At 32.9% G+C, this 25904-nt stretch overlaps 2 protein-coding genes across 3 annotated transcripts; one reads left to right on the forward strand and one right to left on the reverse strand.

The window, feature by feature from the left end:
* Positions 1-4798: 4798 nt before the first annotated feature.
* On the reverse strand, positions 4799-9853 carry LOC124829615 (uncharacterized). Of its 2 annotated transcripts, XM_047303160.2 has the most exons (8): positions 9350-9842; positions 7753-7877; positions 6386-6423; positions 5833-5943; positions 5663-5742; positions 5414-5450; positions 5155-5196; positions 4799-5069 (listed from the first exon to the last, which is right to left on the reverse strand). In XM_047303160.2, the coding sequence occupies exons 1-8, from the start codon at positions 9593-9595 to the stop codon at positions 4978-4980; spliced, it is 771 nt and encodes a 256-aa protein (XP_047159116.2). In that variant the 5' UTR covers positions 9596-9842; the 3' UTR covers positions 4799-4977. The 2 variants fall into 2 exon arrangements, with proteins under 2 accessions (XP_047159116.2, XP_047159117.2); XM_047303161.2 differs by lacking the exon at positions 5155-5196 and having other exon boundaries at positions 9350-9853.
* Positions 9854-17966: 8113 nt separating this feature from the next.
* On the forward strand, positions 17967-20955 carry LOC124829616 (uncharacterized). The gene is made up of 4 exons (XM_047303162.2): positions 17967-18079; positions 18977-19264; positions 19711-19977; positions 20371-20955. The coding sequence occupies exons 2-4, from the start codon at positions 19022-19024 to the stop codon at positions 20782-20784; spliced, it is 924 nt and encodes a 307-aa protein (XP_047159118.1). The 5' UTR covers positions 17967-18079; positions 18977-19021; the 3' UTR covers positions 20785-20955.
* Positions 20956-25904: the final 4949 nt, after the last annotated feature.

The following is a 25904-nucleotide window of genomic DNA, read 5'->3' on the forward strand; positions in this document are numbered from 1 at the left end:
TATCGAGCGAGATTTCAGTTTTTAAGCGATAAAAAAAGTATGAAATACCTGTTTGATCAAAATGATCTAAACATGCGTCACCGCAGGTGGATGAAGTAACTGAAAGACTATGACTTTGAACTGTAGTATCATCCGGGGAAAGCAAACATGGTTGCAGATGCTTTGAGTAGAAAACGGGTGCAAATATCTGCATTGATGATCAAGGAGTTAGAGCTGATAGATAAGGTGGGTGCTATGAACCTCGGTGTGTAATTAGGGCAATGTCATATCTGGTGCGGTCATCTGACAATCACGAGTGACTTTTTAGAGCAAGTGAAGGCAGAACAAGAAACATATATGGAGTTGCAACGTGTTGTTAAGACGTTGGGAACTGAGCATACCAAAGACTTTGCTTGGGGAAGTGATAACATTCTTCATTTTTGGGGAAGAGTATGAGTTCCAAGCAGAGTTGAAAACGCTTATATTGGAGGAAGGTCATAAGAGTGGTCTCAATATACATATGGGGATGACCAAGATGTATAAGGACTTGAAGGAATCTTTTTGGTGGAGCGGGATGAAGAAGGATGTGGTTGACTTCATAGAGCTATTAAGTCAAGGAAGTTGTCACCTAAGATTTGGTCCCTATGAGATTCTTAGGAGGATTGGACTAATAGCATACGAAATAGCATTACCACCATAGTTGGCAAACCTGCATAATGTGTTACATTTGTCACAATTGAGAAAATATGTCCCTGATTCAACTCATGTGTTGGAGTTAAACTACATACAAGTTCGTAAAGATCTCACGGTTGAAGTTAGACCTGTAAGGGTGTTAGACGTTCAGACAAAGAAGCTTCCAAGAAAAGAGATTAGCAAGGTGAAGGTGTTGTGGAACGAGGAACCCAAGAGACGACTTGGGAGCTAGAGGAGTATATGAAAAAGGAATACCTACACTTGTTTGAGTACTAACATAATTTTCGAGAACAAATTTTTTTGGAGTTGGGGAGAATGTTAGACCCGTATAAAATAAAAATATCTTTTTATTTTATTATTATGTTTTATGATATTCAATAAATAATTATATGTGTGTAATTGGATGAAGAAAGTGTTAAGAAAGTGAACACTGATTGAATATATCAAGTTTAGGCTTTAAGTGTTTTGTTCTTATCAAGGATAAATATGTTAGTTTCAGCACACAAGAACTTATCCTAACATTTTTGCATGACTTCCTTAGGGGATGCTTGTTGAATTTTATCTTTGTAAAACATATTTATGCTTGATAGCTTCTCACACTTATTGTTTTAGAAGATTCTCTTAGACATTTTTTCACTCATCACTTTTGTGAATGTGTTTATATTTTAAGCACAGTGTCTCACAATTTCATGTAGACTTTTCCTACTGATCAAACGCTTCTATTTAAAAGTGTATCATATCATTTTAACTCATTTCTCTTTCTAAGCCAATACCTTTGTAAAACACTCTCTTTTGTAATCACTCAATGATATATCTATGTTTTCTTTTTTATGTATATATGTTCTTTTTTTTCAAACACTTGTTTCCTACTGGGTTCTTAAGTAGTTTATTGTCTAAGTTTGTTTTCTCAATGTTATGTCTATGTTAATTATCTTTAGACGCTCTTCTTCCTAAGATGATAATTCGTTTAATGTTATTGTTAAACTTCAAAACTTAAAGTTGTTAAACGATTTATTTTTTCAGACGATTTTGTCTCAAATATTTTTAAATCACAAAATTGGAAATGAAACCTACTAAACTCATATTTATAAGAATCTTTAATTGAAGTAAAAGTTATAAAATGCTCTTAAAAACGATGTGATACTATATGACCCACACAATAAAATGAAGACTTTATGTAACGACTCTTAGAACGTCTTTATTACAAGGATCATACTAAGGGTCACAACTTAAGATCTCCAGGTTTTATAAGAGTTCTCCATAATTACGCTGACATGACATAAACATTAAAATTCAAATTACAAAAATAAAAGATATACTTTAATATCTAAGAAAGATATATATTTATTACAAAAAAATAAAATGAGTTAGAATATAAGTCTTATAAGATCTTAAATTGAATTAGAAGATAAAAATAATGTTAAAAATGATGTGAAACCTACAAAATTTGGCAAAGATATCGTCAAATAATCCTTGAACATGTACTCTAAATCAATTTTCACAAAAATAATTATATCAAGTAACATTCACAATCACACAGTTTAAACGTTTTCACACCTACTAAAATTGCTCATTAGTTACTTTAACTTAAAAAATATTGTTATTGACTGAATCATGATGCCGACTGACATTTGAACTCACAAGGAATGACATTTTCATTTCTTCTGCAATACTCAAGATTTGATGGCTCACGGTTATGTATCAAAGACTATTTGTGCACATCATGATATCATTTCTTCAATCTCATTCAATATCTCTTTCTATTGATCATCACTCACAAAGTCATATTACGAAAAAAAAATGCAAATAAAAAGCATCTCCATAAATTTCTCCTCTAATTCCGTAGTTTTTTATTTAGATTATTTAATTTAAAAGTATCATTTCGTATTTTCAAATAATTTCGAATATATTTTTATTTTATACTTCACAATATATAATTTACAATACATTTTTATATTTTGAAAAGCTCAAAATTATATTCCATATTTTACAATCCAAAATATCAAAAATAGTATTATGGAATGTAATCTCCAAAATACATTTGTATTATGTAATTTAGAATGCGTTTTTGTTTCATCTTTTAAATATATAATTCAAAATATTAAAAAATTGTAATATAAATTATACACCGAAATACAAAAACTTGTGATAAAAAATGGCCCTGTGCATTATCTGTGAAAAAAACCAACCTATAACACTTTAGGAGTGTTTATTTCTATACCTCCACTACTTTTTCCGTACATCTCTAATTTTTTAAAATATTTTTTATTAAACTAAAACAAGTAAAAAAACATATTAAAAATTAAAACAATGCAAAAGAATAAAAATTAAAAAATTAAATAAAGTCATAAAATGGTAAGAGATTTCAAATTTATAATAATTTTATTTTTTAACAGATTTCAGAATCTATTAAAGTTTTTAACAAATTTTAAAATTTATTAAATTTTTTAAGAACTTTAACTAATTTTGAAATTTGTTGAATTTCTTAAAAGATTTTAAAATTTGTTAAATACTTCAACAATTTAAAAAAATTTAAAAGAATTTATTATTTTTTAATTACTAAAGGACGTTTTCCTCTATTAAAGATGCAGGAAAAAGTGATTGGATATGCAAGGAAAAAACACCCACACTCTATATACAGATTGGATTTGGCATAATGATTCGAGCAAGGAATAGTAATCGGTAGCTTCTTCCTGGACTACCTAACATTTCTTCCTCCACTCCCATGTAAAGAAAATGTCAGATTTACCATTTCTTGATTATGTTATTAAAAAGTGAAAAATGATTTTCGTATTGGGAAATCTGAAAACTGAAAATGACTTCTGAATTGTACATTCCAAAAATAATTTTTTTCTTTAAAAATATACTTTTATGTTGTATAATTTTAGAAACAAAACCGGAAACCAAATGAATTCCTGTGTAATCAAGAAATTATTTTCTTCTTAACCCTCCCTAATTTCTATAAGTCATTTTCTAAAATCAATTTTAACTTTTGAAGGCATTTTTTTGAAAAATAAACGACTTTTAAATTTTGTAATCTAGAATTAAAAAAAGAAAATTTATTTCTGAAATAGGAACAATCTAAAAGTCCTTTTTAATATACTCCCTAAATTTCTTTGTCCTCCCTCAAAAATTTGAAGTTACCATTTTGTCTTTCCAAAAGGTGACTTCTGAATTACAGATTCCGAAAGATTTCCTAAAAATCTAGAACAACATTTTTGAAACAAAATTTCCAAAACATATTAAATGTGTTCCTAAAAATCTAGAACAACATTTTAAATATATGAATGTGCATTATAGCAAGCCCTCTTTATGGTTGAATTGCTTTTTTCAGTGCCATTAACCAATTATTTTTCTAACCATAATATTCATATTGATTATTTATTTATTATCTGACTTTCTTAATAACAAATCTTCACTGGGAAAATTTATTGCTTTTGCTTTTTTTTAGTGAATATCTCCTCTCATTTTAATCATATATTTTATAAATTCAAAATTTTACTTGAAGAGATCGAATCCAATATTTCTCGGGCATTAACTAATTCGTATATGATAATACTAGTTATAATGGAAATTAACCTTTATATTATAAATCTGAGATCTCATTTCTTTTAATGTGTTTGGACATAATATTACTCATTTTATACATATTCTTTTGTATCTTTCTATCAAATCTTTCATGTTAGTTGTTTTTTTAATTTTCTTTTGCAATAAGATTTAATTTTCCTGTAATACGAATTTAATTATTTTTTAAAGTTTATCTTTATATCAAACTTTCCAATTTTTTTTTCAAAATCGTGTCACTTATATTTTCAATAACCCTGCCATAGAAAGAATAGTGCAAATGTGTAATTAAAACAAAATTATTTTAGCTTCCCTGAAAAATAGTCATTATTTGTTCAAAACGTTCAAACTAACATTAAATTAAGATTTCAGTGCCTGACTATTTGATTAAGAAAATATTCCTATTCCATTTGACTTCTAAAACATCACTAAAATTACATTATTACTTACATCTTCTAACTATTTTAGACAAATTACAAAGTTTGCCTAAATATTTGATATTAATTTTACACTACCATGTTGAAAAAAAAGAAAGAATGAAGAGAAAAGCTAAGTTTAAAAGTGTCACCAAGAAAGACAAAATGATTGCAAATTCAAAAAAAGAACTTATCAGGCAGGGATAGCAGATAGATGTCATCCTAAATTATGTTAAAATTCCAGAACCCAGTTCTGCAAAAAATCATGCTTATTGGTTCTGGTTTAACTAAGCTTATCTGTTAATCTGGCCAACCATAATCAGCCCTACATCAACTTACCCCTTTTTGCTGATATAGATTTTCTTCTTGACATGATCTCAGCTGCCCAACTTTTTCCTATTTCAGTTTGAAACTTCCCTGAAGAGCAGGTAAAAGAAAAAGTGGTCAAAGGTTCAAATAAAAGTTATGAGCATTTCATTTATAGCTAGAGTTTCAATTCTACCTGCAGTTGAAAGGAAAAATTCATCCAAAACTTTTCCATGTTCTGCACAAGTTTTAATTACATAGCATTACAAAGTGTATCGTGAAGAGCATGAAGCAAAAAGCTAATGTAGAATTCACTTTAGGAAGAACTATCAATTATCAACTCATTCAATAATAAAAGAGCTGGAGGAGTTCATCTGTCTTAAGAATTCCAAACTTAAGGTGGTGTCACAGTAAGAATTCAACTATCACATGCAATATATCTATTTATAACGTACCTACTTCATACTCCAGCGCTTGTAGAATCAGTTCAACCTGATAAGAATGTCAGGAAAAGGACAAAAATACAATTAGAAATGAACCACAATGCCATGAAAGCATAAAAAGTAATGCTCTTTACACTTTAACTATGATATTTTTTTTGTCTAAATTTGTTACTAAAAGTTTTAAACCCCTTGTGTATAACAACTCTCAGGAGTCTTTGTACCTTTTTACACTTTAACAAATTCATACATGAGTCTTTGTACCTTGTCAAAATCCTTCACAAGATTGGCCTCTAAAGAAGAATTGTTTTCATACTCTTCCCAAAGTTCTTTAATCTCTTCAGCTGTAATAGGACAAATGTGACCTTCAGTAAATTTGATGCAAAATTTAGAATCTCTGTAAAAAAAAATTCAAGAAAAATAATTCATGAAACCTCTCATCCCTCCACCAAGAAGTTCACACATTTTATTCAAAGCTTCCTGCTCCCTTCTGCTCTTTTCAGCCTTGGGCACACCGTCAGAAGGTGTTATATCTCCTACAATAGCTATTGAATGCAAAACCAAACTCAAACTTCAGTAAGTTATAATACATTAACGAAATCCTATGTATAATTGAAGAAAAACAATGTGTTCAGTAATCACAATCACATACAACTAAGTGAAAGTTCATACAACAAAGTTAAATAATCCAACATCCTCTATTTGAACTTTGCCTTTTTATTTTACATATTATAAACTCTATCTTCCACTGAAAATGAAACGTGTAATACCTTTATCAAATGTTTATCAGGCTAGGTTTGGTCCACTTTCTTTTATGGCTTAACAATTACTGTAAAATTAAAGCTTAAAATATGCTTTTAAAAATAAAGTAGAAGTTGTTTAACAGTTTTCACTTCTTCAGCAATTCATCCTGTTAAAAAAATTTCCATTAAGGTTTAATATAAGGATATGCAACAACAATTCAATCAGAAGAAACGAGAAAGATACCTTCTGCAATATCATGCACGAGTGCTATTTTAATACACCTGTACAACAGGAAAAAAGAATTTAAAGAGAAACTCAAGGGGATAACCTAAAGCAAATCTAATAAATATAAATAACAGGAATAGGGGCAAGAAAACTGATAGGATATGTGATGTATTGGACATTGTAGACAGTTTTTAGATAATTCGGCAAAAATAAAACATAGAAGTTAGTATGAAGTGGTTAGGGGTAGTTAGGAGAAATTTAAACAGCAGATAGGGGAAGTTTTAATTAGTAGTTAGGCAGTTTTTGTCTTTTAAGGAGGGGGGTGTTCTAGTAATGGTTGTGGAGTGTATTTTGTTTCAGAACAGGGCTTCTCCTGTGTAAAGGGAATTTCTTCCCTTGGAAGCTGTTGGATGTTTTCTTGTATTATGTTTTTCAGAATTAGAGTGTTATTTACATTGTGCAGTAAGATTTGAGTGCTTATTTCTTTATTGAATCTGAAAATCTGGTTTCTTGTTCCCAAGAAACCTAACAAAAACAAAGTAACTTACTGCAATAAAAATGAATCTACAATGAATCTACAGAGATAAGAAAGTTTTGGACCAAAATCAGTGAGGTGAGATAAAAATATACTTATACTATCACCCGACTAGACAGATAATATTGACAAGGCAAATTACAGATCTCACAGATAGAGAAGTATCTGACTTATCTGTGACAACAAGAAATTACCTAGCAGCTTTGCAAATGGATCAGAGGGGCCAAGCATGCACAGGAACTTTGGAACGGGAAATTCATTGTTCAGCCATGATTTAATGCAAGATTTAAAAAAAAAATAATAAAACAGCACAGCAGTAGAATGGTTTGGTCCTGGCTTAAGTCAATATCTCTAGCAGCACAAATTGTTTCTTATTTTAGGTTACACTTTCTAAGAAAGGCATGGTCCAAAGCAGGATTTGCAACTTAAGCCATAAAACAACCTAATAGCTTTGAAAATTTAATAATTAGTACAATGTTCCAAACATTGGATGAATGCACAAATCCATGTAATTTACCCTTTAGTCTTTAAGGACATTCTAAAGATTTATCAAAGAGGCCAATAAAGTAACCAAACCTAATATAACATAAGCATAGAATAGTAAGGAAATAATGTAAAAACATAAAGGCCACGACTATTTAATAGAAGACATAATTCACTGAAACCTTTCAACATTCATCAAATAGGACATATGTTCCAAGCTAAATGGTTTCTATATCCAACCAAAGACAATACTAAAGCAATGTACCCTACTTTCACAGCTTCAATCATGGAATATAAGCATGCATCTCACAACAAAACAGAAATGACCATCACACAAGTATATATATTGAGAATTTAAATGAGAAACCTTTCTCTATTCAATCCTGGAACATCACCAGCAATCAACGCCATTAAAGCCATGCGGTACATATGATCAGCAATCGATTCAGCACCTTTTATCCCATGATTAACCCATCCTTTCCTTTTTGTGGTCTACAAGGCATATACATGACAAAGAGAGACCATATTATTTTTCTTCAGCATAAAAAGTCTAAAACATACTCACATACAAATGTATAGTAAGAATATATACAAAAAGAAAAATATTAAGCTTCCTAAGTCAAAATGTGCACATTTAGAACATGTATATTGCTTTAGGAATATGAAAATGACATGGGAAAGAATGTATTACTGACAGTGACAATAATCACTCTATCGTTAGTTTATGTGCTTTCATAAGAAAATGTACTGATAGTAAACCTCAAATAGCCTATGATTACAAGAATAATGAAAGCAGTGGAGTAAACCTTAGTGGCTACTGATAAAGAAATAACAGAAACTGGTAACAACTAAGAGTGCTGGATCCGGGTACATAATAAACCTTTACAGTTTAAAAGGTTTAATATAGGAGAAAAAAAGGATTAAATAGAGGACAGATATAGTGTTTTATATCCGTTATTATTAGTTGCAGATTTTTGCTGTTATATTTGTTACAGAAATTTATTTCCAGTAATACAGGTGTCCTGGTTTCACCATGAAGAGAGTAGGAAATTTTTGACTTTGTATAAAATGGAAATTCCAATGTAGAAAAAGAGATTACTCCTTTTGGGGGTAAACTTGTTTATCTCGGTCTTTGTAATTCTTGATACTCGGAGAAATAGAGGTATTCCAATGATCTATTCTTGAGAAAAGGAGTATTTGCTTTTCCCGCTACAGTTTGGCAATCTCTGAGTCTATCCTAACAAAGTGTATCTATTCTTGATTTAAATTGAAGTATCTCAATATAACTCAATTTATATCAATGATGATAAACTCATCCTTACTTTCTCACTTTACACAGTATTCGTCCATTAGAAGAGTTAAATCCTAGACTTCTAGTGTTCTCGCCCTAAGTAAATTTCACTTTAACGTTAATGAAATCCAATTGAATATCTCTTTCATTTTCTCAAGCTTCTTTACCATCCCCCTTTTCGACCCTCATAAACCAACCCAATAGTCTAATTTGAAAGTAGCCACCTACCAACAATAACAAAAGGCAGCCAATTCCCCAAAAAACCCTTCTCATGCAATGGTACTACCAATAAAAAAATGCACTCACTTTCATCCACAGAAGCATGCGTTTCCTTAACCAAAACAAAAAGAAAACATTTTGATGCTTTCACCATTTCCAGTACAAGGGGCAATTTGAAAGCGTTGATTCCACCATATAGAACAGCATTAACAGAAAACAAAAAGGGAAAGTGACACCCACAAACCTACCCAACCGACGCAACATAAAGAAATGACATCATATATGATACAAGATCACAAAAACCGTATCTTTTTTTATTCTTTTCCACCAAAAGGGGGTAAATTGGGAACTCCGAGATCACGCACACAACAGAAGATGAAACCAACGGATCAGAAATTTCACAGAAAACTTGAAGGAAAAGTGACTGATTGTTTCTGTAGCAGTTGGAAGGTACCTTAAGCCGGTGGCAGAGAGTGAGAAAATCAATCACCGACGACGAAGATGATAACCCAACTGCAGCATGAGAGTGTTTCTTGGCCGAACCAACGGCATCCGAACCAGAGGCCTGGGACCGAACCGAGAATAGCCTGAGGGTCGGAGTGGGGAAGAAGACCGATGGCGTGAGAACCGAGCGAGAGGGCGAAGTGCGATGCAGCGCCGGAACGCAACAACGAGGAGTGGGTGAATAATGAATCGCCATTTTCTTGGTTCTTTTTAAGAAAAAGTTATTTTTAAAAAATTTGATGTCCGGAATGAAGAGAGAGATAATAGGACACTACTGCTTGTATTGCGTTGCGTTTTAATCTTATGTGGACATTTTTCTAATGTGTTTGGAGCCGCTTGATGTTGGTTTGCGACTACGTTTATGATTGGTTAACGATGAAGCTTTCTATGGGGGTTGAGTGGGAGTGGTGGTAGAATGTGAATGGTACGAATTGTTGGAACCAGACTCGATCTTGATTGAGACCAGAATTTGGAGAAGTGTTTTGTTAGACTTTGCCTTTTAGAACACAATTTACAACTTTTTACGACATTGTTTTATTGTTGTTTTGATATCAAGTTCTTTAGATGATATTCTTAGGGTTAATAATATTAGGATTAATAATTATATTTGAAGTATTGTTAATTTTAGGCTTAATACCCTTTTTTGTCCCTCTTTATAAGAGAAATGTTCAATGTCGTCCTACCTTTTTTTAAAAGTTCAATGTGGTCCCAAGTTGTGAAAAAAGTGTCCAATTAAATTTTTTTGGTCATGGCGTTAAATATTTAACGATCCAGCTAACAGCGTGGACTGATGTGTGCAACGTGGTTGTTTACATTCATAATGTGGCAGTGACAGTGTTTTTCATTAACTGAGAACGTGGCAGTGGGTAGTGATTTTCATTAAATAAAGTGTTAGGGTTTGGTTTCCTCCGACTTGGTCTTTGAGGATTGGGAAGTGTTTGGGGAGACATAGGAATGAGTTTCCAAGGGTGTTCTTCGTTTTCGAAAAGTTGGGCCAAAGGATCTTCTCGTTCGTCCCATGGTGGTGCTTGTAGGGGAGGTGGGTTAATCCCTACTTGTTACTGTGGTGATATTGCAGTAATCAAAGTGGCTAGAACTACAAAGAATGCTGGGAGAAATTTTTGGAGTTGTCCTCATTACAAGGTTTGAAGTATACCCTTCTCAATTAATGTTTTCTTGAGTTGATTTGATGCATTTGTTCATAGATTCCCTAACATGGTGAATAACAGGGTGGATCTTCAATTGGGAGTTGCTGTAACTTTTTCAAGTGGTGTTGTGAAGACAACGTGGATGAAAAAGATTGCACAATTCTGAAGAGAATAAGTGAGCTGGAAAATGCAGCGAAGGATTTGCAGAAAAGGATGAAGTTGTTAGTTGTAGCTTTGTGTGTGTGTATTGTGGTTGACCTTGTAATTTTCAAGTTGTGTTTAGGTTGATTTAGTTAGATCGTGAATTTGGGTATTTGTTATAAGTTGGCTTAATACCTGTTATGTATTTGGATGCTTGAAAAAAGTACGTTGATAATGCGAATGTGTTTTGGTTGGTGTAACATCATGCAATGCAATGTACAAAATGTTGGAATCAGTCCCCCATTTGGTTTAAAAATTCAATAGATGAAGTTAAATTCAATGGAGATTATTCGAATCAGTCCCCCATTTGGTTTTAAAATATTGAAATAGGTCAACCCAATAATGCATATGAATGAGGACTAATGGCACATATTACAAATCTAAGTACAAGCTTTGACCAAAACATGATGAAACCACTTTGATTCATTAAATAAAGGCAGTACAGGTTTGTCATCAAAGTACATGATAGTGAATACATATAACCTCCAATTCATCTAAAAAGACAATACATGTTTGTGACCAAATTAAAGACAGTACAGTACATAATAAACCAATTCATCTATCTATCTATGTTTTCTTCTGACTCTGAATTTTGTTGGACAGGATGATTGGGAACTTGGAGGTGGCTGGGTTGGTTGTGTTGTTTCTGGTGACTGGGTTGTTTGTGTTGGCTGGGTTGCTTCTGGTGGCTGGGTTGCTTCTGGTGGTTGGGTTGCTTATGCTGGTTGGGGCCGTAAAGGGCAGTTATTCCTGTTGTGCTTTGTTTGACGGCAAATGCTACACTTTTTCCTATGCCCTCCAACACGCATTTAAGTGTCGTCCTTAGTTAACTCCCATGCCTCCAACTTCCGTTTTTTCTTTGGCCTCCCAGGCAACTTCCTTATCAGTGGTGGTAGTACATCATTGAAATTTGTGGATTGCCATAGTTAGGGACCATTGAGTGGAAAAATTATGGACGCATACATCTCTTCATATGTGGATCTTCTGAAGCAAGTGGGTATAAAATTGTCTGGATGAACATTACAGTAGTTCATTGCTGCAATTACATGACAGCATGGGATGCCACTGATCATCCACTTTCTACAGCTACACTCTTTAGTGTCCAGATCCACTGTGAACTTGTTCCCAACAGATGAAGTGTGCCTAACCTCAAAAATCTTTCGTGCAACCCAACTGAAAGAAATAAAGCACATCAATGAACGTAAATAACAAAATGTATATAAATTGTGGTGATAACATTACCTTGGCAGCCAAAATCTTGACAAATTACATTCTTTTTGAAGCCTCTTCTTTATCTTTGGGCATATTGTGAAGTCCATAGATGCCACCTTGCTTCTGTTGGTGGCCCACATTTTCATGAGATACACTCTTATATCCTCCATCATTGTGATAATTGGTTTTCATCTTGCGTGAATGAGGACACTGTTGAAAGCTTCAGTGATGTTGTTATCAAGGGTATCACACATTGGTTGACCTGTGAAGCAAGACATTGACCAAAACCTGTTGCACAAAAGAATTCTCAAATGGGTTACAATGCATCTGTGACACTAAAGTGTATATAATGGCTAATGGGTTACCTTGGGGGAATGGCTATGAGGTATTTATATGCTTCAACATTGACTTCTTTAATTTTCAGCATTTCTCTCTCCCAAGCCTGGGGATATGTAATGGTTGCAGCACTCCACATGAGATTTTTTAATACCTGCCCACCAAACCACTTATCATTCATCAGTTTAATATTAAGTTGCCTACTACAACTATGAGTATCAATTATCTTCCTCAATTGCCAAATTTTTCGTGACGGCAAATAACCACAATAAGCTAGCCATGGGCACTTACCTTGGCCACCCATGCATGTCACCCTCACCCTACGGTTATCATTTTTGATAAATTTTAGATCCCTCCCAGCATGAACAACATACCTTCTAATAGCATCCTTAAACTCTTCCCTATCACTAAAAATAGTGCACACTTCCCACTTGTAATCTGCCATGGACTTCTGCTTTGCATATTTTGAGAAAGGACCTACATATATTGTATCATCATTGTCATCCTCCTCACTTGCACTATTTTCAGGAGTTAAAAGCTTATCAGACTCCCAATCATCATCTGACAAACCCCTACATTGTTGGGTTTCTTTTTCACTGTCTTCATCATCCACGTATTCATCACCACTCAGATCATCCATTTCTGCTTCATCATCACTGTTCCCCTCCACTTCCACTTCCACTTCCACTTCTTCTTCACTATCAACCTCCCCTTCATCCTGAATTTCCACGTCAATTACTTGTTCACTTTCGACCTCAATTTCAGCCTCATTATCCACTTATAATGCTTCTTCACTTACATCCTCAACTTCATCATCATTGTCAACCTCCACTGCAACCTCATCATCTTCTGCATCCTCATTATCCACTGAATCCTCCTTCTCAACCTCCAATGCATCGTCATGCTCAACATCCAACCAATCCTCATTGTCAACATCCAGTAAATCCTCATTTTGAACCTTCAATGCATCGTCATTCTCAACATCATGTGCATCCTCATTGTCAACATCCACTGCATACTTATTCTCAACCTCCACTACACCCTCCACTATGTCTGTAATTCCTTCTTCACCACCCTCAACATGTGCTTCGTCCACCCCATGCACAACATACAGGTTCACTTTCCCCAAATACTTAGCCACATTCATCATGTTCATAGCTCCTTTATCATCATCAACCTTATTTAGAACATCTTGGACACTGTAATATAATTCTTCTACTTGCATGTAACCCATATGGTTAAGTGAACCTAATACTCCAAAATAACACCATTTATCGAGGTCTACGTCCCAATTAACTATCTCTTCGCCTATATAATTAAAGGGGACTTCTTTGATCAAGGTCTCACCATGGTGGACCACTACCCGAAACATGTCATCAGACATCCCTACCCGAACCCTGCAAATGCAAACGGGGGACCACTAATTTCAGTTAAAGTAAGACCTATGGGACCACTATCATGCATCAAAAGAAGACAACTTTTCACACAAAATAATTTCACCCATAATTAAACTCCCTCAAACGCGACAACAATGAAAACATATCGAAAAACCTCAAAGACTTCAAATTATCAAATGTAAACTCTAACCTGATTTGATTTGCGGAATTGGATTTGCTCTGCAGATTTCACCTTCAAGATCACCCAATTTGGATTTGCAGGTCCTCCAAAATGCTTATCCCCAAATCGCGATTTCGAATACGCAAACCCTAACTCAGAATTTTAATCACTACCACTGCCACGTTCTCAGTTAATGAAAAACACTGTCACTGCCACGTTATGAAGGTTAACAACCACGTTGCACACATCAGTCCACGCTGTCAACTGGATCGTTAAATATTTAATGCCGTGACAAAAAAAGATTTAATTGGACACTTTTTTCACAACTTGGAACCACATTAAACTTTTTAAAAAAGGTAAGGCGAAATTGAACACTTCCCTTATAAAGAGGGACAAAAAGAGGTATTAAGTCTTAATTTTAAAAGTTGAAACTTTATCAGTGTTGTCTTTAAAAAATGTTTGAGGTCCGAAATAGTTATCATAGACTTGAGAAGCCTAATTTTAATGGATTATTCAATCCTTAATTTTTAGGCTAAATCCAAAATAGTTTTTTTACCAACGAATAACTTTTCACTAAACTTTTCGCTTAATTGTTTTCTTTGTCCCAAAATTCAGTGGTTAAAGTTTAGTTGGTATCCGCTTTTAAAAACGTCTCTATTACATCCTCAAGTGGTATAATTGCACCAATCACGTCCTATCTGGTTAACGGTGTTTAAATCGATAACATTGACTTCTTTGTGAATGTGTGTTGTGCAACCATTGGTGTCGTGGCATTTAATTGGGATATATCAGATTGACGTGTCAGACAGACATTAGTTACGTGGAAATTGGATATATTAGGGGTTTTAATTGAAGAAAAAAAATTAATTAATACAATTAGGTGTTAACAAAATTAGGGTGTTTGATGAAAGAAAGGGAGTTTGGGGATTTTTGATTGAGGCTTGGTGAGTTCGTGATGGCTTGCGATTAGGGTTTTGTTGGTTGAAGAAGAAGACGTGCAGCGTTGGCAATGAGCTCATGGTGGCGCAATCTACTGATTGCTTTTCTAATTTCTTGGTTTTGTGTTTGATTGGCATGGTTCGCAGGTTGGTTCATCTTAGTGAAGATGAATATGAGTCTTGATGGAGGAGAAGTCGCGATTCAAATTGGGGGTTTTCTCTTGTTTCTGGTTGCACGAGAAAGAGATGAATTCGTTATGGGTTTATGTTTTTGTGTTTTTTTCTAGGTTTCAGGTGACGACACGAAGAACTTTTGATGGAGAAGGCTACCATGTTTGTGCGAGGAAAAGCTTCTGGGTGCGAAGAAGATGAACTCACCGCTATTAATGGCACAATGGGGGAGGCTCGTGTTTGGGTGGTCTCTACGGCGACGACGATTTAGGTTTCAAAAGATTTCAAATAGATACGCGCAAGGACAAAAGCGCACCTCGTAGGAACAACCAACCCCAAAGTGCAACAACCAACCCCAACCCAAAGCGCAACAACGAACCTGAACGAAAGAAGATAAGAAGAAGACTTCATCAACAACCTCCCAAAGATGGAAGAAGACACTATGTTAAAAGGAAGAAGAAGACTATAGTTAGGACACCCACCTAAGCTCCTTAAAAAATTTGCTTTTTCCATGTTAGCTCAGTGTTTTGCCACAACACCAATCATTTAACTTTGTTGCTACTAACTTAACGGACAAGACTTGATTGATGCAATTATACCACATTGGGGCTCAATAGAGGCGTTTTTAAAAGTGAGTACCAACAAGACACTAAACGCTAAATTTAGGGACCAAGAAAGCAATTAAGCCTTATTTTTACAATACTTTGTTTTGTAAAATAGGTTTGTGCCTCCCTTTGACAACCTTCGAGAAGGAAGTGTTACTATTATTGAATGTATTGCTCTACTTGCTATATCCTAATGGTTTGACAGTTTTGCGTGCATTCCAGATTATGTGTGGGACTTTAAACATGCGACCAACAACCAACATGTTCTTTTATTTGTTTCTATTCCAAGCTACCAAGAAGTCAACTTGAGTATCCCTTAAGAACATCGCAAGTCGAGGCTTATTGTTTCTTTTTCAATTGTCTTACAAAGTTGGAATCAACATTTTTCCAAAGTGCGTCAGTCACCCTCAATCCCTTCACAATTAACCAGCTTCCTCCTATACTCGACTAGCCAACCTAACACTGAGCATCTACGAGAATTAATCAATTTGGATGATGAGGATTGAAAGTATTATGAAAAGTTAGAAGGCATGCATTGTGTGTTTGACATAGGTAAAATATTAAAGGTGGAATACAATGGTGTATATCTAAAACAGTATATAGGTAGGGATTGACTAATCGAACTTTGAATTAACTCTTATTTATACTTGAACTTACACATTTATGTTCTTATACGAAACACGTTCTCAACTTCGACGCCATTTCTCATGAGAACTCAAGAGTTGAAGAGAGCATTCGAGAAAGTATGAAAGCGAGAGTGAGAGATTAGGTTTTTCACAGGACTAAATAAGTTGGGAATGAGAGGAGTATAGTCAACTTTAAATAGAGTGGAATGTTATTCATAGCCGATTGTGATTTATCTTGTCCATTTAATGCACTTTGTACGACTTGGATTTGGAAAGAGATACGAGATATTTTGGATAGAAGCACTGGTACAGCGTATAAGTATCGAAAGAGTGGTAGAGTTAGAGAATTTGTCTTCTTTAGGAAGAGAGAGATGGAGGGTTGATACTAAGAAGTAATGGCTTGATTCACATGCAAGAGATGATGAGAAGATTTAGCAAAAGATTTAGATTTTAAAATATGATGACCTGTTATTTGGAGATATTGGAAGTCCTAGAAGTCCTAGAAGTCCTAGACAACTTTGTTAAACTGATTTTTTGTCTCCTAAAATCATAACAAAGTCTGGTCCCCACTAATGTAGTATAGGGATGACTAGAATATCAATCCGAGGACTCATTTTGTTAAGTTTCAAAATGTAGAGTCAACTCTTGTATTATTTACTAATTACCTAGACTATTAAACTAGGTGGGGACAAGAAATGAAAGAATGAATTGTAGTCACTCCTGTAGTCCACCTGTAGCCTCTCCTATAGACATTTATAGTCTCCCCTATAGATCATTTGTAGCATCCCTTACATTTGTAGTCTCCCTTATAGATAATTTGTAGCCTTCCCTTAAATACTTTTTTTAATTCAATGGGAAAAAAAAAACTTATACGAGTTCAAATCTAAAAATTTATTATTGTTTGCACAATTGAACGAATGCTTATAAAGTAAATATGACTTTTGGATTTGGATGTCTTTATTATTAAAGAAACACTCTCGTTCTCATGTAGGGAGTGACAAAATGAATAATGACTTGACCCACAAAATATAGATGGAACTAAACTTACGTACTATAATAAAAATAAGCTAGATTTTGAAACTGGTCTTATTAAAGGGTAGATTAACCTACAATTTTTTTAATATATATATATATATATATATATATATATATATATATATAAACAAATAAATATTAAAAATATATTTAATCATAATTAATTAATGCTTTTAATTAAATATATTAAAGTAATTATTATATTTACATGTTGAATTATTTTGTTATAATTAATAATTAAAACTTAATTTGTAAGTGTTAATAAATTAAATTATATAATATATTTACATTTTAAAAGTTTATAATATAAAAAATATTTTTTTAATTATTTTTTATTTTAATTTTTAAATGTGTAGCATATTTGGGCTGTCTCATTTTTGGCCTCCCAATTTAGCCAGTTAAGCCGAAATAGGTTGTCATAATGAAAATTTCAATTTGACCAACCCTATTGTGGATGAACTAGCAGACCAATCTATAAACTATAACCCATTTTACCATTCCCATCCCTATCCGCATGTCATTTCCATATTACACAATTTAAAATATTGCCGAATAATATTTTCCAAAATATTGAACAATAAGAAAATATCACATACCTTTCGGACTACTTCAAGATGATATAAATAGGTTTAGGGTCAATTTTGTCTTTCAAATACCGATAGGGGTGGAGAAAGAAAACCCTGAGGCCTTGGTCTCATCAGCCCATGATCTACTTGGGTAATTTATCCTTTGACCCAGTACAAAACGACGGCACGCACCTTCTCCAAACGACAATGCGTTCTCTAGTATCAGTGGATGAGACGAGAAGAACAAAGCGAGCAGCGTGTGCCATCAGATGCTTCGCTACTGAGGTAACGGTTTCTTTCGTTCCTTCAAGACATGTTTCATTCCTTGTTCTTATTTACTCTTTTTGTGGAGAAATAGTTGTCTTGAGTTGATATTGTTTTTGGGTATAAGAATTTTGATTGTTGGTGCTAAACATGCGTGTTACAATGTTGCCTATCTTATTCATTTGTCAGAAAACTAGTTCCACATGTTTCACTTGGGGATTTTGTTTTGTTTTAATAATCACTTTATGAAAAGAAAGTGTTAGTGGAAGGATTTTTTTATTTTTAGATGTGGGCTTGATTTTTTTATAAATTTTTGATGAAAATGATTCTGGAGATATGTCATTGTGTCTCTTGTTGCATGTTTAGAAGTGTGGTGGCTAGTTTTTAAATATTTGACTGAACCGATTTGAATTGAAGCTTGATTATGTGAAATGCTAGTGTCTATGAGCTTACACTTGTTTGGGGATTTTGTTTTAATAATCACGTCATGAAGCTTGATTATGTGAAATGCTAGTGTCTATGAGCTTACACTTGTTTGGGAGTTTGTTTTAATAATCACGTCATGAAAAGAAAAAGTGTTAGTGGAAGGGATTTATTTTTCAATTTTAGCTTGATTTGATATACATTCTAAGCTGCGTTTTAAACCCTAACTGTTGTGAATTGTTTTCTGGGTCCTATTTGGAGGGAAGGAGGCCGTTATGTAATGACTATTTTCATATGTTCTTTTTCTGTGAGGTTTTGGTTATGGGAGCTGGTAAGTTGTTGAAGTTGACAGTGAAGGTTGTGCAAATTTTTGTAGAAAATGATGCTAAAAACGTGTCATTATGTCTCTTGTTAGCATGTTTAATGGTAGTAACTAGTTTTTAAAATTTTTGACTGAACCTATTTGAATTGAAGCTTGATTATGTGAAATTGTAGAATGTTATGTTTGAAACTCGGGGGTAGCTGAGCTGTTTGACAAAAATGAACATTGCACAAGTTACTGCATGCCAGCCCGGGAGTTCTCTGAAAAATATATCTCAGTTGCACAAGCTTCATTCAAAACCATACGGTTTACCAAAGAGTTTTGGTCCTTGCTCTTGTGTTCTACTCACCCTAAGAGCAAGACAATCTTTTGGCCTGAAATGTCGGCTTATTTCACAATCTCGGAAACCTCTGCATATTTGCTTAGCTGGTGAACAAGGGATGATGGGAAATGATGAAGAGGTATTGCACGTTAGTTTGACTTTCGCTTTAGTTTGTTGTTGTTAGAATGTCATAATTTGCTAAGGTTTAATGTAAACATGTATATAGTATCCATATGAAATGATGGAGTGTAATCAAATAGTTGGGATACATGATCTTTTCACGAAGAGAAATCCCCGATCAAGTTACTGCAACTTACTATTTTAGTTAAAGAATTGTGTTCATAAGTGATGAAGCTAAGCTGCAGGATGCTGTGTTTTCTCAAAAATATTTTCAGCAGTAGACCAAACATTTAGAATAGAATAGAGTAGAAGCCACTCTCTTCTTTTCAATGCATCTGAAGCCCAAAATAGTCATTAATTTTGTCTATCATGAATCTGTGGGAAATGAATGAGAACTACTCTACTAGTTATATATATTTTGATTGGGATATTCGTACATTTTACTGACATTATAAATGTAATCAGAATTCCCCATGGAAATCTATTGAGAAAGCTATAGGAAAATTCAAGGGTCAAAACTCAATAGAGGATGTATTACGGCGGCAAATTGAAAAGGGTGAATATTATGACAGTGGTGGTGACGGGGGAGACAAACCACCAGGAGGAGGTGGCAACAGTGGCAGTGGTGGTAGTAGTCCTGATGGCTCTGGTGATTCAGAGGATGAAAGCCTTGCTGGGATGTTGGAAGAAAATCTCCAAGTGTTTTTAGCGACCCTTGGCTTTATATTTCTGGTACTCTCTCTCTCTCTTTTGATGTGTCATGTGTGCACAAATAAGTTGATTTTCATTCAGCTCAACTCTTAAGTATTACTTTTTAATGGGTGTGAAAATGAAGATTATGAAAACGGGAAGTTTAAGTTTAGGTGGGAATAACATGAGGAAAAAGAAAATCATATTGTGATGTGTATTATTAATGAAAGAAGACCTACAAGTTGCACTGGTGTATGATGCAGAATAATGATAGAAGTAGGTAATTGCAGAAGTACTTGAGAATGCAGTAGGCTTTTAAGTTTGCACTAGAAGTCCATGTGCAAACTTCTGATACTAGAGTCACCTTGGACATGAAAAATGATTAGAAGTTAATAGGACATGCCATTCCTCATTTCTTACGTATGCTTTTTGCAGTACATTTATATCATCACTGGCGAGGAAATCACAAAGCTAGCTAGAGACTATATCAGGTATCTATTCGGTGGATCTCAGAGTGTTCGACTGAAGAATGCCATGTATCAATGTGGTCTAATCTACAATACCCTGACGGCACCGAAAGAAGAGGAAGATGAGGACAGCGAGTTTTGGTTGGAGGAGGCCATTCTGAATACCCCAACTTGGTGGCACGACCCTGATGATTACCGGGAAGTCCTTAAAAATTACTTACTATCAGGGTCAGATGAAGCCATGGCCATGAGGGATCACTTGGGACTAGAATCAGATGAACATGTTAGGTATTACTTGGAATCAGACTATGAAGATGATGATGATGACAATGATGATGACAGTAATGAGAAAGAAGATGACAACGAAATAAATTTTCCCTGACTCCAGAGCATCCAGTGTTGCTCCCTTTCAGCTATTTTCCCTCAAGTTTAATGAAGCTCTGTAAGCGTTGTATCATCCTGGTTTGTGTGTTACCCTTTTTTTCATTTAGGCTTTACTTTATATGAACCGAAGTTGTTTCTCTATAAATATATTGGAGCCCATTTCATTGCATTTTTTGTGCTAATTTTTCACAGTGGAATCACCACTTGTTTAGTACTAATAGCCAACTCATAAACTATACAAAATGAGTAACTTGCACTAGTACTGGTATTAGGCTTCATGTAATAGTTTCGTTATTCCCTTGTGCTGGTAGATTCTTTCTGGATATTTATCTTCTTTCAGCATCACGTTAGAAATTGAAGTATATGTTTGGTTGTACAAAGCTTCTTACCAGACCATCTATTTTCAAATTATTATGGTTACTAATACTAAATATTTAAAATTAATGAATAAGTTAAAAATATGATACAAAATAATGTATACTTAAACAGAGTTATAAACTTAAAAAATAACATTTTCTGCCAACTATTTTTATTTTAAAGATATTTACATCATCTAATTAACATCTAAGTTGCTTATTCGTGATTATTTTCTGTTATGAAGTTTTTGAGTTCATTTGTCTTGCCATTTTCGTTATGTAGAATAGACATATTAATTGTAAAAGTTATTTCTTTTAAAAGGGTTGAAACTAAATATTTCTTTCAAGTGAAATTTTTTAGAATCTTTAAAAAATTGAGTTACTTTTCTAAAGCAAATATTTTTGAAGAAATTTCTAAAAATTCTTAGAATCTTCTACAAAAATATTGTAAAAATTACCAAGTGTCATCAGCTAACTCTTTTTAGCACCAAAAAAAAATTTAACATTTTTTTATCATTATCTTTAATTAAGGAGGTTATAATTTCTTAACTCCACTTATTGTAATATTTTTCTTTTTATTTCATAGTTATTTATAATCTTCAAAATAAAAGTGGAGATATATGAAATTAGTTGTTTTAGTGTGGTATATATAAAATTAGTAAAGGAGATCAAATAGTCTTATATTCTTCTCACACATAACTAGGTTATACTACTTAAAGAATAAGTAACACAAAAACAATATAAAATAATTTTATACCAATTTACTCTAACATATAGATTGTGTCTAATTCTCTTTTTGACACAATTTTTTAAGATATTTTATTAATCAAATTAATGATTAGAAAAAGTACAAAAATAACCATTAGTTATATAATGAGTGTACAAATTACTTTTAACTAGTTATAACGAGCATACAAATTACTCATAGTTATAATGAGCATACTAAGACTCAAAACATGTAACAAGAAAACTCTTAAAAAAAAGGCAATTTACATTCATTGGGTTATTTTACAAAGTGAAGTATTACAAAGGTTGCATTCACCCACAAAAAAAAAAATACTTAGAAGCTAAAGAATACTAAAAGGTTATATAATACTCGAGTAATTATTTTTATCTCATGTTCTTAAAGAAAAGGCAATTTACATTCATTTGGTTATTTTACAAAGTGAAGTATTACAAAGGTTGCATTCACCCACAAAAAAATACTTAGAAGCTAAAGAATAATAAAAGGTTATATAACACTCGAGTAATTATTTTTATCTCATGTTCTTCTTCAACTTGATTCCTTTATATTGACATTTGAAGATTTTCATTGCTTCATCACATTGATTTAGCATTAATCTCTTGATGTGCATTCTCCAGAAGCTTGATATGGAAGGTTTGAATACATTGGAGTTTTTTACTTCTCTTTTGAAAGGAAATAATTCAATATCACACAACAATAATCAAATTTGATTGGACTTAAGGCATATCACATTTCTTTTGATTCCTTATTTATGTTTTAATATAAAAATTGTAAGATATAAACTTCTATTTAAAACATTTCCCCAATAAGAACATTAACACATGAATGATTATTGTCACCATTGATGTTTTTCGTTTTACCTTTCATTAACCTTTGTTATTGTGACTTTATTGAGCAAAATAAGCATAAACAAAGAATAATGGTTACACCATATGGTAATAAGAAAATTCATGGGTGCATTTCAACAAGCATAAAACACATATTAGAAGGTTTGCACACATACACACATGTAAACACACACCGCTTATCATTTTTCATATTAAAACCATTCTTATTCTTTAGACTATTTGATGAACTTCGTATTATATGCTTGGTCTTATGTCTTGTACATATGATTTGATGAAAAAAAATAGACAAATTTGTAAGAAGAATTAAGGAACTTTGTTCGTTGGAGTTCAAAAGCTAAATAACAAACAAAATAAAGAACTAATGCCAACATAAAACACACATTAAAATGCTCATTTGAATATAACATTAAAATGATCATGTAATCTTGTCGAGATTATAATGGAACCCTTTAAGAGTTCTTAGAGAAGATATGGACATAGCTCAATTGAGTGAAAAAATATAAAATAATTGTGTGTTTATTGTTTTAGCTTTACAAAATACCTTATTTATAAACACTGCAATTGCTTACAAAGTTAACCATTGATAAATGCTCTTGTCATCACATGTTATTTTCCTTAAGAGTTGACTTTCTTAAACGCTGCAGTACTATTGCTAAACGCTTGAAAAAAACTCTATCTTTGAATGTTGTGGTTTCCAAGGTTGTTATACTCATTGGCAACACCCTCATCACGCAACCCCTTCGAATAGCCTTCCTCACGAGAATGGAAGCTCTTACGTCAACCACCAGCTTCCTCATGTGCACTTTCATTCCACGACAGAGGTGTAATGGAGAAAGGAAAACATTACGATTAGGAGGAAAAGAAATCAAGAATGGGAATGTCAGACTTCAACTGCAATGGAGAAGTAGTAAAGACTGAATCACGATGATGGTTAAGGTCGGGGGTAGTGAACGAAGGAAGGAGACTACGGAGGAGAAGTTCTGAATATCGGAAAAGAAGGATATTTGTCAAATTGAAATTGGGAGAGGAAAATCTCAATTTCTGATTTCATATACTCGATGCACATACCAACGGTCATATTCTCTCGATAATGATTTATAACATTTATCGACAGTATACGGTATTATCGGTGGATATATTCGCCAATAACTTACCTATACCATTACCAACGAATATATCCATCGATAAGGAATCATTACCAAATCTTTCAATAAATCCATCCATAAATTCAATTTACCGATATAATATTGTCTGTCAGTAATTATCCGTCGAAAAATAACTTTTTTTGTAATAATATTAAAGTTGCAATAGATTTATTATTTTAAATAAGATATTCTATTTCTTTCCAAGTCAAACTGAACTTTAGATTCAAAATGATGAAAAGAGTTGCTAAGAAATGAGTAGAAGACATGAACTTTACATATGTGTTTTGCAGCAATTCACAATAATTTTTTTCAGCAACAATTATTAAAATTGTAAAACTGGAAAACTGTAATACATAATATTTCAATAACAATACGTATATTTTATTTAAAATTTCAAAATTTATTAAGAAAACATTATCTCAACAAATTGGGATATTTTTTATTTAAATAATAAATTAAAATTAAGTTTCTAGTCAAAATATGGAAAAACAAAAAAAAAAAAAATAGGGGGCCCTTACTGAAAAAAGGTATCGGACTAATTATGTAAGGAACGAGTATATTATACGCTAAATTTGTTTAACTATACTTTTCCTAGAAACATATATATATATATATATATATATATATATATATATATATATATATATATATATATATTAATATTTAGATTATATATATTATGTTATGTTTTAGTGTTAACTTTTAGGATTGAACATGATCCTTAGAAAAATCAAATGAACCATCCAATTGCTATTTCTTAAAGTTTGTACCACAAGATCAGACAAAAGTCGATTCCACGAAGATGCTATAGAAAATGGGACGGTGATGTGAAGAAATCAACCACCATCTCCTATTCAAAATAGTGTTGTATTGTATGACTTTGTTCACTTGTGTTTGCTTTTCTGTTCAAGGATATTCCTCTGGTCCCATCTTCTCAAACATCGATAATGATCTTAACATAATATTACAAAATAATATTGTGATGGATTTCATAAACTGAGTAACAGTAAAAAATATTACAAAATAATAAATTATACTATTCTATAAAATATCATGTATAATGTGATTATAAGTAGATTCCAAAAGATAAGAATTGGAAAAGGCAATACGCAATTAGTGGACTTTGATGACTCAAAAGCTTCAACAGTAGATAATGACAGAATGACCTCATTGATTGGGGTAAGAAAAACGAACCTAGAAAGGGATGAGTCCTACAATGAGTGTGCTCAAGGTCTGCTTGTCCAAATATAATAACAATAATAGGGTCAATTATGTCGACATGAACCAAATGCATGCATGTGGATCACATATGACGTGTTTGCTAAAAACTTATCCTACCTAAAATTTATAACAACATTTTATTATATTTAATTACAGTTGAAACTTCTTTAATATTATTGATACGGAAGTATATAGCTTAACCTTGACTAAAACATTTGATAGAACGATTTTGGTAAAGTTTACCTTTTCTCTTCTTTTAACTACTTTTCATTTATTCTTAATGATTGAATAAGAATTTTACTCAAAGGAATTCTTTCTTATATCTTAAAAATCTAGCATATACGTAGGATTATCAATTTGGCCTAATTTATTGGGTTTGGTATTGACCTATAGTTAAGGCCGAAAAAGTTTATTGGATCAAAAAGTTTGGCAAGGTTAAAATAGCAAAAAACGTTGGGTTAGGAGCCACCATGAGTTGGTTTATGTAAGTCAGTCTTAGGTCAAGATCTACAGGTTGGATTGAATCCAAGTTAACTATGTTGTTCGTGCTAGATCAAAATCAGATTACACCCAATTCAAGTCAAGTTGATAGATTTCACATCGTGTTCAGTTGAATTAAACCATTAGACCAATGTATATTGAATACACCTCAAAGTGAGTTAATTAGGTATCACTCAAGCCCAATTAAGTCAAGTTAAATCAAATTGGACCCATGTTGGACCCAATCGAGTTAGGTTCAGATGGAATCATGTAGAGTTAGACCCACATTGATTTAAGTTAAGTTCACATTTAACCCATATCAG

This window comes from Vigna umbellata, chromosome 3 (assembly GCF_029865625.1).
Source record: "Vigna umbellata cultivar VRB3 chromosome 3, Vumbellata_1.0, whole genome shotgun sequence".
NCBI lineage: Eukaryota > Viridiplantae > Streptophyta > Magnoliopsida > Fabales > Fabaceae > Vigna > Vigna umbellata.

Coding starts and splice junctions, on each gene's coding strand:
- LOC124829615 (XM_047303160.2), bottom strand. CDS start 9,595: ATGGCGATTCATTATTCACCCACTCCTCGTTGTTGCGTTCCGGCGCTG. Junction 7,878..9,349: donor CTCTCTGCCACCGGCTTAAG/GTACCTTCCAAC, acceptor TATGCCTTGTAG/ACCACAAAAAGGAAAGGATG. Junction 5,197..5,413: donor AGCGCTGGAGTATGAAGTAG/GTACGTTATAAA, acceptor AAACTTGTGCAG/AACATGGAAAAGTTTTGGAT.
- LOC124829616 (XM_047303162.2), top strand. CDS start 19,022: ATGAACATTGCACAAGTTACTGCATGCCAGCCCGGGAGTTCTCTGAAA. Junction 19,265..19,710: donor TGATGGGAAATGATGAAGAG/GTATTGCACGTT, acceptor AAATGTAATCAG/AATTCCCCATGGAAATCTAT. Junction 19,978..20,370: donor CCCTTGGCTTTATATTTCTG/GTACTCTCTCTC, acceptor TGCTTTTTGCAG/TACATTTATATCATCACTGG.